General features: G+C 37.6%; 1 protein-coding gene across 1 annotated transcript in view; it reads right to left on the bottom strand.

Annotated features, from left to right (window-relative positions):
- The window catches only part of arid3c (AT rich interactive domain 3C (BRIGHT-like)), a 57,027-nt gene that overhangs the window by 8,236 nt on the left and 36,359 nt on the right, over positions 1 to 12,432 (bottom strand). The window contains exons 3-6 of the mRNA XM_025053400.1: positions 11,483 to 11,555; positions 4,047 to 4,230; positions 1,712 to 1,956; positions 956 to 1,017 (exon numbers count right to left, since the gene is read on the bottom strand). Of these exons, the coding sequence (XP_024909168.1) occupies positions 956 to 1,017; positions 1,712 to 1,956; positions 4,047 to 4,230; positions 11,483 to 11,555 (564 nt within the window). The remainder of the gene's footprint in view (positions 1 to 955; positions 1,018 to 1,711; positions 1,957 to 4,046; positions 4,231 to 11,482; positions 11,556 to 12,432) is intronic.

The following is a 12,432-nucleotide window of genomic DNA, read 5'->3' as shown; positions in this document are numbered from 1 at the left end:
GCTCTTCTAGAGGGAAATACAATACAAACATTAGGAAATCATTAGCCAAGTTAACCACTATCTAAGATTTCTAAACACCAAGCTGGAATAATTTAACCTGCTTAGTGTAAGACCAGGCTATAGACCGGTTCGGTCAGGGGTTTCAAACTCAAATTCACAGTGGGGCCTTTCCAGTTCCTTTTAATATAAATGATTTTTTCACGGCCAACAACAAACTAATTACTGCTAATACTACAAATCCTGCTAGTATATAGAGGCTGTATACTGACGGGACAACTCTAGTACACATTTGATATGATTGATCGGGCCAAATATAATTAAAGATTTTCTTGAAAATATTTTGTCTATAAAAACAATAAAAAATATGTTCCCCTGTGGTTTGCTTAGTTTAGGTCTAGTAAAATAAAAAAACCTCGAGTAAGAGTTATTTAATGTAAGACAGATTTCTGGCTTCATTTAAAAAAACAAACTTTTTTAACAAAAGTAGAAATACTAGTAAAATAATCAGTGTAAAAGAACATTTTCTAAATATGCTTTTTCCACAAGCACTGAACCACACATTTGATTTGGTAATGTCTCTTTATTATATTTATTATTATAAAGATTCTCACTGTTCTATTTCTTATGATGCTGCTGGTTTTCATTAATTCCCTCCGAAGGTGTGTGTGTATCTGTTTGAAGGTGTGTGTGTTTGTGTGCGTGTGAGATGTCTGATTGGTGGCACGCTACAGCAGCTGCAATCCCACAGCTCCTCGTGCTCTTGGCGGTGCATATGTGTCTATGTGAAATTAGCAGCGTTAATAAGAGGAAGTTCTGCAAGATGTTTCCTCCTTGAAATAATGACCATACTGTCCACAAGCTACATGCATGTTTTGTATGTGTGTGCATGAGGGGGTGACTAGCTGGAAATATGGACACCTATTGTGAAATCGATTTCAGACATAGCGACACACACCGACTTCTGCTTAGGCTGCTTGTAATCGTGCAACAATTTCTGAAAATAAGAAGCTGCGATCTCTGTAATCCAACATGTGCAAAACTGGCTTAGTATTTTTAAAAAGGAGGAAATGAATCACAGTGAGAGAAAAAAAATTTAGGAACCTCTTTAATGCATGACTGAATGTAATTGATGACATTTATTCAAATGACTCTTCTCCATGTAACGCTGCTGCCTATGTAATTGTGTGATAAGAGAAAAAAAGCACCAATATCACATAGAAAAGATCTACAAAATCCTGAATTACATATCTAATTATATAATCTACTGTAGGATTTTTATTTTACCTGCAACCTTGAGTTAAGTTCCTAAAGAACTCAAGTTTACTTGATCTTTTTAAAATATGCTGTTAACAAGTTATACATAGTTTGTTCCGTGTGTTGTACCAGAGCTGCAGGGCTCTGAAAATGATTGATACAGTAAACATTTATTATTAACTGTTATTAGAAAATGCATGAAACAATTTATTCAGCTAGAAAATACAGAGAAAGACTGTGTGTGTTCTTTCTGACCAACTGGATTCTGAATTGCTTAAATGTATTCCTGTAATAGGTACAAATGTGAGGTCAACTGAACACACTATTACATTGTGTCAAAAACTATTCTGTTAATTCCTACAATTACAATAATTTAAGTATTAGTATGGAATTCCTGCACTGATCATTATTTATTGTTATTATTATTTGTAAAAGTTTGTTAACTGTGACACTCTACCTTTTTTGATGACAGGCACCTGGGCAATGTGGGCGCTGTTGTGCGTGAGAGTGGGAAGGTGGGACATCTGTATTTTTGGTGAGGACAGGAGGCTCGGGGTGCCCACGGGAGAGTAGTTGAAGATGGCTGAGCCGTAGCTCTGCCGACGGCCTTCCCGCCGGTTGCTGTCAATAGCTGCCTGAAGCTCACCGGGGGAGCTGAGTCCCCGCTTTGCACATTCGTAGGGGTAGAGGTACTTCATATACCTGTAGAAAGGATGAGGAGCAGGGGGAGTAGGAGTGGAGGAAACGAGGACAACAAAGATGTCAAAGGTGTTTTCCAAATGATTTTTCAAAACAGCATTTTAAACATAATGATTTATATATAAATATGTAAATGTTGCCCTTGCCATAAGAAAACCCAGCTGTTGATTACAGTGGTATTAAATATGTACAAATTTAGAGCAGCAGTGTTTGTGTGATACTAGTGTCCTATAAATGTAATCCATAAAACCAACAAAAATATGGTAAAAAAAACTCTAATGTAAGAAACGTATGGAAAGTGTGGAGCGACCTGATATAAATCAGGCTGTACACCTCTGACAGCTACAATCAGCCTGTGAGCACACAGTTAAAATAACCAGGTTACAGTTGACTTTTCCCTTCGTGAGCTGATTTCTTAGACATGGTGGAGACGACAAGAGCAGTTTCCATAATTGAGGTGAGAAATGGCACAAACCTAATTTTCCTTGGAGACTTGTCCCTGAGAACAAAGTGACCTCTGCCATATTCCAGCATACATACGAAAAATAATTATCAACTATAAATAAATGAATACATTAGTTTAGAGACAGGAGGAAATCTTCATCATCCATTGTTAATAAAGCTGGAATCAGTCATGGCTCTAATAAAGCAAATAATGTTGGTGGTGATCCATTATCCATGATCTATGTTGAGGCAAGGTTTATGTAAACAAAACAAAGGTTGACTTTTCTTTTCCTTTTTTTGTTTTGTTTTTTAGTCATGTGGGTGACATTAATACAGTCGTGAATATTCAACCGTGGCGCTTTGGCCCAGAGGCAATGTCTCTGTCATTGGTGTGGAACCCCAGGGTTCACCTCCTGGGCAAGATCAAATCCGAGTTAGGGCAGTTGGTACCTTCCAGTGGACTCACGGTGGTGGACTCACCACCGTGAGTAGTGCAGGAAGTGCACTACTGCACTACAGGAACCTTCCCAGTGCAGGAAGGTTTAGGGGGGTTGGTACGGTGCAATGTGATTTGGGTGGAGGTCATAGAGACTGCTGCCCCTGCGACCAGTTTATGAATAAGCAGATAAAAATGGATGGATGGATAGATATTCAACCTAAAGTCTACTGCTGTTTTGACAGTGTGTTCAGAGGTGACTCTGGTTTGTGTGGTTTTTGGAGGTTAACATAAACAAACTCAAAGCCAGTCAGACAACGGAATAAACCAAAAATGGGTCCAACCTGGGTTGTTCACCTGTCAATCTTAGAATCACATATGGAGATGTAAAAACACACACAATCACCTGGAGCCTAATTTATTTTTGGACTGTGGGAGGAAACCAGGAGAAACAACTTGATCATGATGAACATACTCCATATTGAGAGGGAATAGAACCAGCAAACCAGCAGTGACCTTTATGCTGTATGGCAGGAGCACTAACCACACTACCTCTGTGTAGCCCAACTGCAAAATGTCTCTACAGGCATAAACTGACATTTTAAACGAACTTTTAAAAAGCAAACATAGTTGGAATATAAAATATAATATTGTGATTGACACCACACTATAAACTATACACTCTACACTGCACAAAATACACAACCATGTCTACATGTAGTTTTTTTTCCTGCACCAAATTCCAGGAAAAACAAAAATCAGCATTAAGTGTGAATTATTTTACATTTTAATTGTCAATGAGCGCCAGTCTGGGAGTTCATCTGCTTCCTGTCTAGTAAATGCTGACTCTGTGTTGGTTTCTCATGTAACCACAGAGCAATAAAACCCAAACTATCACTTTAATTACCAGGCCACGTCCAACACTATTATTACACTGACTCACAGCACTTACTGGCTGCTGAAGAGCCCACATATGATGACTGGGCTTTTTCACCTGCACGGACATGTCATCAGTTGTGACAGTGAAGTGAAGAAAAGAGATGGTCATATATTAATCACAACACCTGACCAACCAACATTAATCACCAAATAACAGTTTCTACTCACGGTGGCCACACTTGGATGTCTGTGTGTGTGTGTGTGTGTGTGTGTGTGCGCGCGCGCACTGGTTATCAGTCATCTCTGGGGTTATCACATCCCTGCTGGTACTCACTGTGTTCGGAGAGTGAAAGCTGCACTAGTAATGGAGGTAGGGAGGTTAAGGCCTTTGGTGATCTCACGCCATATTTTCTTATTGATGACTTCCACTAAGCCGCCCTTTTCTGTGACGAGCTTGTAGAGCATGTAGAGATCCAACACCTGCTTGGCCATGATAGGAATCCGATTCACTGGAGTCCCTGCAGAAAGCAAACACAATATCCACAATCAATTCCATTAACTTTGGTTCCTCTCATCAATAGGCTTCTGCCCCGTCTTATAAAGCCAATTTATCTCAAGCCAGTCAAATGTCTGACAGCTGTTAGCGGCAGGAAGTAAAACTCATACGAGAAGTTTTTTATGACATTTTAAATGTAGCCTCTCCACAAGTGACGAAGTTGTCCCTTTTTTATACGACTTGTTGTAAAGTTTCATCTTTTTAAAGCTGGGCTTCCAACTGCTTCACTGTTAAACAATAAAAAAACAATGTAAATCTTTAATGAAAGATCTGGATATGTACCACAAAAATCTTACAACTACATCCATCTGTTTTATTATCTACCACTTTAATTGCATTTTTTATTTGATTTTAGTGTAAAATAGTAAATAAATTGCACCTTTTACCCTTCTAAACTACAATTGAAATCAGGATTTTTCCATAATCCACCACTAACTTACTGTCAGAAATCAGCCATGGTGGAGCCAAAAAGGACTATTATCTTCATGTGTTCAGAGTTCAAATAAAAATAGAATAAATATGACATTCAAGAAGGAGCTTCACAATAGTGATAGTAAGGAAAAAATATGTTAACTCTCTCTGCTGGTCAGAAGTGGTACTACAGGCAAAAGAAGAGTCCACACTTGCAATTCTAAAATGTCAATTTACATGATATTTTTGGAAAAAATTGCTACAGTAACAACCAATGGATTGTTTAATCACTGTATAGCATTTACAAATCCCATTTAAAATTACATGAAAAATACCAAACACACAGTGTAGAACAAAATGTGTATAACAGCTGCTAAATGAAAATAAATGCTTCACAAAGGAAAGAAAAAAATGTTCTCCCAATGTTCTCTTTATTTTTGACTTCAAACTGTGTTAAAAAATGAGGTCACCTTCTACTAATGACAGCCAAGCCATCCCTTATTAGCAAAATAAAGGAACTGGGATAATAATTTGTATCTGCAACTTAATGTGAAGCAATAAAGAGAGAACGAGCAGCTCTTTGTGAAGATTCCAAAGTGCTTGACCCTGAGATAATTAACCTGCATTTTGCTGATAGAGTTCCATTGTGGCCATCGGATTTACCATAATAGCGATCAATAGCTGCAGAAATATAGTGCAAACAACAGCAGTGGGGCCCATACCGTGAGGGGGAGAGGGGGGCGCTCTGAAGTATCGTCTGAGGTGGTAAAACCACATCAATTAAGGCCAGTAATTACGGCTTCATTTTGTGGTGCTGGCATGTGAACGGATGAGACACTATTAAAACAAAGGATTGATGTCCCCCCCTCTCCCTCAAGATAAATGGCAGAGCAGTAGGTCTGAAGCTGCACAGTGGAGGAAAGTGCACAGGAGGCTGGATTTGGACAAAAAGATGACTTGAGCTGAATGAACCGGCTTTGACAACAGTGGTGAGTAATGGTGTAACGGCTCATGTGTAACGCACAACAATCTGACTCTGGGTAAATGACCTTTAGAGAAAAGTAGACAACAATTATTGCATAGTGTTTTCCATTACTTTGGGGGGGAAGGGGACTCTGAATGAAGTTGTATTAATCTAGTGCAAAAGTACTACACTCTTTATACCTTATCTCCAGACAAAGTCAAAGAGGTGAAGCTACATTAGCCAGCTGTGTGTGTACGTCCAGTAGCGCTGTGAGATGATGATTTTACACTATTTTGAAACAAATACAACCAAACACAACTAACTTTAAACATTAATCCCAGACTGCAAATTCCTTACCATAAAGTTTGCAGATTTATGATGAGATTGAAGCAACAATAAGATAACCCTGGCTAGATTAGCTTTGAGTGGGATTTTGTTTTTATTACATGTATATGTGTATATTGTATTAAGACTTTTCTTTTGGAGAAAGAGTACGAAGACACATGATTCCATAGCGTACCTTACCCGTACACTTTGTGACTTACTTAAACGTAGAATTACCTTAGCTTACGTATTTCTTTTTAAACTTTTCTATTTTTTATTAATTTTTATTTTTTTGATTTGTATTCTTTCTTTAGTGGGCACCACTCTCATATTTATCGGCAATTTCATGCTTTATTTCCATGGTCATCATGTGTTTCTTCTTCTATCTACCATCCTTACCACTCACCTTTTTAGGACTCATCACTATTATGAAGAACAATGCACAAAATAGAAAGAAAATCACGAGTGAGGCGGCGTGGGCTGCTCCGAGTGCTCGGCCACTTAGGTGTGCTCGTATCTCGAAGCAAAGATTTACTCGAAGACATGCTCGTAAGTCCTAAGAAAGTGAGTGGTAAGGATGGTGTATGTAGAAATATATATATATATATATATATATATATATATATATATATATATATATATATATATATATATATATATATATATTTCAGGTTCTGCAATTTTACAGTATTTATTCTGAATTCTCTACTTTTATAGAGCTGCTTAATGCCAATTAATGCCTTTTTTAATAATTGTACTTGGTTTTAGCTGAAACCTTGAGAGAAACAGAAAAAAAATGACTTGTTTTTAAAAAAAGCAGTACTCAATTCAATTCTCTTTTGCACCACTTTATTGTCAAAGCCAATTATTCACATCCCGTTTTTAAGAGCTTACATAACAAGGCTTCGTTGCATGATAACCATTGACCTTATGTAATATTTTCTCATGAGTCTTATTGCCAAAGCAGATACTCCATTTGCTATTGCATTGGACCAGCTTCTTCTTCTTCAATTTTATGTTTTAAATCAAATCTGATCAAATTAATTAAACAGACACATGGAGCCACAAAAAAGTTACAAATGTAATGTATTGCAAAACACATGCTGCTTTGCATTGACTGATTATGTTTTAGGAAAGTGAACTCCTTGTCATTGTGCCACAGCACACCACTGCTTTTAACCCATCACCAAAGTGAACAGTGAGCAGCTTTAAGAGCACAGTGCCATGCTCAGAGCACCTCAGTGGTAACTTGGCAGCTGGTGGACTAAAACCTGAAGCCTTCTGGACCCAAGTCAGCTTCCTTTACCACTGCCCCAAATGTATAGTAAGTAAACAGAAATACTGATAAAATAGACAGAAATGTTACAGGAATAGTTGGTAAAAAAAGTTCTTAGTAGCTATTTTGGCCAGTTAATAAATGTCTGCTAGTAAAGGTAAAAAAGCAGGAACTATAAATATTTAACTTCACCAACAACATGACCACAATGTTCAATTTTCTTTTTTTTCTTTTTTTTGCATCTGTTTTTGGGAAATACAGAACAACAGTTTTACTGTACATTCTGTGATGTGCACAAAAGTCAGAACATGACAGATAATTTATGGCTAACATTTAAGCAAACTTTTAATAGACACTTTTATTTCACTGAGTTCTAAAGAAAAACAAAAGGATCCCGGCCTTCTTTACGGCTGCTCTTTATTAGTCCTGACTGTGGTGAGCAGCTGAAGAGCTGCTGTATCCACGCTAATCTATAAAACTATTATTTTGTTGAAGACACAATAGCCATCCAAACAAGGATTGAGGTAATAAATAAAAGTCTCAGCCTTTGTCTGACAGATTCTGAGAAGAGACAAGCCTCTTAAAACAAGATTTATGCGCGTTCAATACAGAGGGTGATGTATTTGTCCCTCTGATTCCTTGAAAGAGATATAAGGAATAAAAGAGTGAGGACTAAAACCTTTGTCAGCGGAAAATATCTAATCAGCCCATGTATCATTATGACAATGAGCGATGGTGGACAAGGTGGAAGAAATCCACTTCGCACAACACTCACAGTTGTGTCCATTTTGTAATTGGGACAATGTGGAGCATCAGGAGCTCCGAGTAGCGCAATAATCATCTTTATGCTTGGCTTCATCGCTGACGTGTTCACTTTGCACTGAGCCGATAATGGGATGAGAATTTCTCCTCCTCATTGACTTTGCTCTTTTAAGCCACAAAATGAACGATTAATGCGACGTCACATGGGAAACCGACAGTTCATCTGATTTGTTTGACTTCATGGGTGAAAAGAGGACGGTGAGACCCAAACATCACTGGGACTGAATGTGCATGACAGAGCAGGAGGTTTCACCCCAGAGTTTAAACTGGACGGGGTGTAAAGATACAATGTAAATTTGGGGTCAAATATTAGAAAAATATGAGTTGAAATCCACTTTGACCAATTACAATTTGATTTTTGAATTCAAAAATCATTTAAATGTATATTCTAACAAAACAAAGGGTGTTTCATGTGATTGTATTAAATGCCGTTGAACTGGCTTTGAAAATATTCTCATCTTTTGGCTATAAAGGTGCAGCAGAAAAAAAACATAACGAAACAAAAGATGACTGACACTAAAACTAACAGAAAAGGCATAAAACTAACCACCATGCAGAATACCACATATTATGTGTATCACACAAGAACCACCTGTAATTATAACCCTTTAATTCTAGTACGACTGCAAATTTAAGTTTCTTTCTTTTATTTTGTCTGTCGTCTGTCGACTTAATATATATATATATATATAGCTGCACTCCAGTTTGTATGTTTTAACAAATAAAACATGGTTGGCAGTGATGAATCAAAAGCAAAAAGTATGTATTTTTTTCCTATATGTCAGCTAGCAAATGAATGAAAGGTTAAGACTGGAAAGCTGTTTTGTTTCCTGGCCACTAGGGGGTAACTTTGCTGCTTATAGAAGCAGTGGCGTAAACCTGTACTGCTGTGCTACTTCTAACTACATCTTAAAGCTGTATGTTTGAATGTAGGTTTTAACTGTTCAAAAGAATCAGCAGAAGAACAACTTTATTAATTACTCTGAGGTTATTTTATCAGTTTACAGGGCAAATATAAAGTGAAAAACACGATCAGAAATGGAAAAAACACCTTGAGTGAAGCAGCAGCACAGGAGGAATATTTAGTGTCACGGCAATCGATCACCTGGTCATTTATTAAAGCTACTCTCCTGCAGCCTTTTCTTCTACAACATTATATTCTGAAGTCGTTAGGTGTGGACAAAAGTTGTTGAAGAAAAAAAAAGTGCTGATTGGTAACCCTTGGAGATAATAATCAATTAATAAGCCCAACCCTGGGGCAACAGTAAATCACCTTGGGTATTTATCACCACACAAAGGAAGCCATCACAACCATTGTTTGCTCTGCGTTTGATGGAATCTCTCAGCCAGGACTTCATGTTTCTGCTTTTAAGGCTACAAATGTGTAAAGAAGCAACACTAAATTCATGCATCAAGGTTTCTCAGAACAGAGCAGAGGAGAAGAAAACCTGTGTTCTGTTCAATCAAGAGTGATTATTACCAAGGATAATAATTAGCCAAAATAATTAACAAAATAACAACACATTCAATGGCTACAGTCTATAGCCTAGCATTATTACATTTGAAAAAAATCTAATAATTAGAAAAAAAAATTAAAAAATATTTTCAAACCATTGTTCAACTAGGAAAGTTCCCAAAGCCTTGGTTTTTGAACTGAAGACTTTGGTTACTGGAAGCAAGTCCACTTTTTTGTTAAGCCAGTTCAGTTGGTTTTAAAGGACACAGAATTATTCTTTTAAAAAACCATTAACAAATCTAGTTTATTTTACAAAAACCAAGATAAGCCAGAAGGAGAAAACCAGAAGTTTGAAAATAGTCTGTCTCTTCCAAAGCTTTTAGGCAGGGCCAGTTTGTTGTTGTATAACCAGGAAACACACTTTCTACCATAAAACCTCGGACAGGACTCAGTAATAATGTTCTACTGCTTTCAGCAGATCAAGACACTTTCTTCGAGAAGACCTGTCTATAAAAATCTTACTGAACCATTTTCCCTTGCGAAAGGAAAAATGTAAGACACAAGGTTACACCACTTTTTTCATCTGGGCGACTTGTACCTTTGATAGCGTTCAATGATTTATAAGTCTCTTTGAGTATGCTTAACAAGCCTGGTTGCTTCTAGGCATCTCAAGTCTATTGTCACCTAGGAGACTCAACCCAATCCAGTTGGCTAGACTACATTCCTAATGATCTGACAGCAGCACTACGAGTTCAAATGTAAAAAATGTCAACAAGTCACATTCTCACTCACTTTAGACACAGTGTAAGAAACCAAATCTCTGAGCCCTCTTATTATTGTTATTGGAAGGTGACTTTTACCTATAAAGTGGAAGGATTTGTGAACACACTCTCCTCCACTCTTTCTGCCTCAGGCGACCATGCTGTGCTCTGACTTGTCAGTGCAGAATGACAGCAACATTTTCACAGGAACATTGATTAGGATATTTGGAGGAGTCTTCCACTCTGATCACACTTGTCAGAGGCCTGCGGTGGAGATAGGCTGCTGATCTGCTTGGCACTGACAATGTCTCCCTACACTAAGTCCAAAATCAATCTCTAATTGAGCGCTCCAACAACAATCCATACTGTCTCCAAAGCCCAAGTGGCCTCCCAACTCCATCATTACTCCATCAGAGTGAGCTTTCCTGGAGGTGCCACTGCAGAATTGCACACAACTGCTGCCGCCACACTGATGGTCAGTTTTTGCTTTATTTAATTGCAAAAATGAGCTGAAATCAAATGTTACAACTTCAAAATGTTCTTTTAAATTGCAGCAGGCAACCAAGGTAAATAGTTAGTATCAGTTCATATCAGTTGATTTAATTTATCTTTTTGTTTAGTTGTTCTATTATTATTATTATTATTATTATTATTATGTAATAATAATAATAGTAATAATAATAATAATAATAACCAACTGGAAATATTAAAAGAAAGTCATTCTGAACATGTCATTTTAAGTTGTCTTTTTTTATTGCTATCTGTTTATATAGATTTGTATTTATTTAAACCTATTCAGAATTCATACTGCATCAATTAAATAAAATGGCAAAAACAGAGAAACAGTTATGTAATGCTCCATATATATATATATATATATACTGTATATACAAAGTCCAAGGCGGACAGGTAAGAATGTATTGTACAGGGGGAGATTTCAGGAAAACAAAACCTGTGGTGGCCCACCAGTCTCCTGGTCCTAAATGTAGAGCCTCATTGTAGCTGCCTGTGCCTTTTATCCTTCTTTTAGCTGGCTGCTACACTTCCTCACATTATGAAAAGCTAAACACTGACCAATCCTTGCTTTGAGGAAAACAAACTAAAAATGAACAATGCTGCTGGAGAGCCACATGGGCACAGTTCACCACTGCACACCGACACACACTGTGGGCTGTTGTTGTTTGCCTGAGGGTCACTTACCTCGTTTCTGCATGAAGCTGAATAGGTCGTCTAGAAACTCTTTGCGCTTCTCATCCTCGTCCAACTCGTATAACTGTAAAAGAAGGAAAGAAATCAAAATTAACACAACAGAAAATGCATATATTGGCGAATGTCCTTGACAAAGTTGGCTGCAGGATTTCCTGTCTGTGTCACCAATTCCCACAGATGAGGACGAGGTCTCAAAATAAATAAAAATTAATTTTAAGGTTTGTGCTCAGCTTTTTTTAATGACCCATTGAAGGCCATTACTGTAGCACATCACCTATGGTTAACATTCATTTAGCATCTGTTTGGCCAATTGTGTTAAGGTTTCTGGCATAGGCTGAGTAAAGACAGTGATGCCTTCACTGCCCTAAAATAAAATGTAATTGCAACTAAAATTCATTCTTTGACTTAATATGTTTTAACATTTTTTTTACCAGGATTTGGTTGATTTTATTCGTTTGTATTTTTCTTTTGCTGGAACTGCCACTAATCTACGAGTCTATCTGTTTTTACTTTCCATATTGTTAATTTGTAGACCTGTTCTGAAGTGGCATAATGGCACACTAACATGTCTGTGTGTCGGTCCTCAGCATATTTTTAAAACGTCGGATTCCTTATTGGCAACTCTATAATGCTCCTGCTCTGCTGTATTTACTGGGGCAGTGTCAGAGTCAAAGAGCCTTTTAAATGGAGCCCATTCCGCTGCCTGAGAAGGGAGATGGAAATGTGTGAGTGGCAATCTTCACTTTCAGTAAGGCTCAGAGCCATGTTAACAGGCCTTACTTAATCAATACTGAGAGATAGAGGAGTGACCTTTGGAATCAGTGGGGCCCTGTGGACGAGGCCCCTGAGATAATAACTGATCATTTAGAAGTGTATTAGCTGTCACCAATATTAAAGGAGCAGTGCAGGTCAGCACTCAGGAGGAAACTGTGGACAGCGTG

This window comes from Cynoglossus semilaevis, chromosome Z, assembly GCF_000523025.1.
Source record: "Cynoglossus semilaevis isolate Cse_v1.0 chromosome Z, Cse_v1.0, whole genome shotgun sequence".
NCBI lineage: Eukaryota > Metazoa > Chordata > Actinopteri > Pleuronectiformes > Cynoglossidae > Cynoglossus > Cynoglossus semilaevis.
Note: the sequence above shows the minus strand (reverse complement) of the source record. Positions and strands in the feature narration are given on the sequence as shown.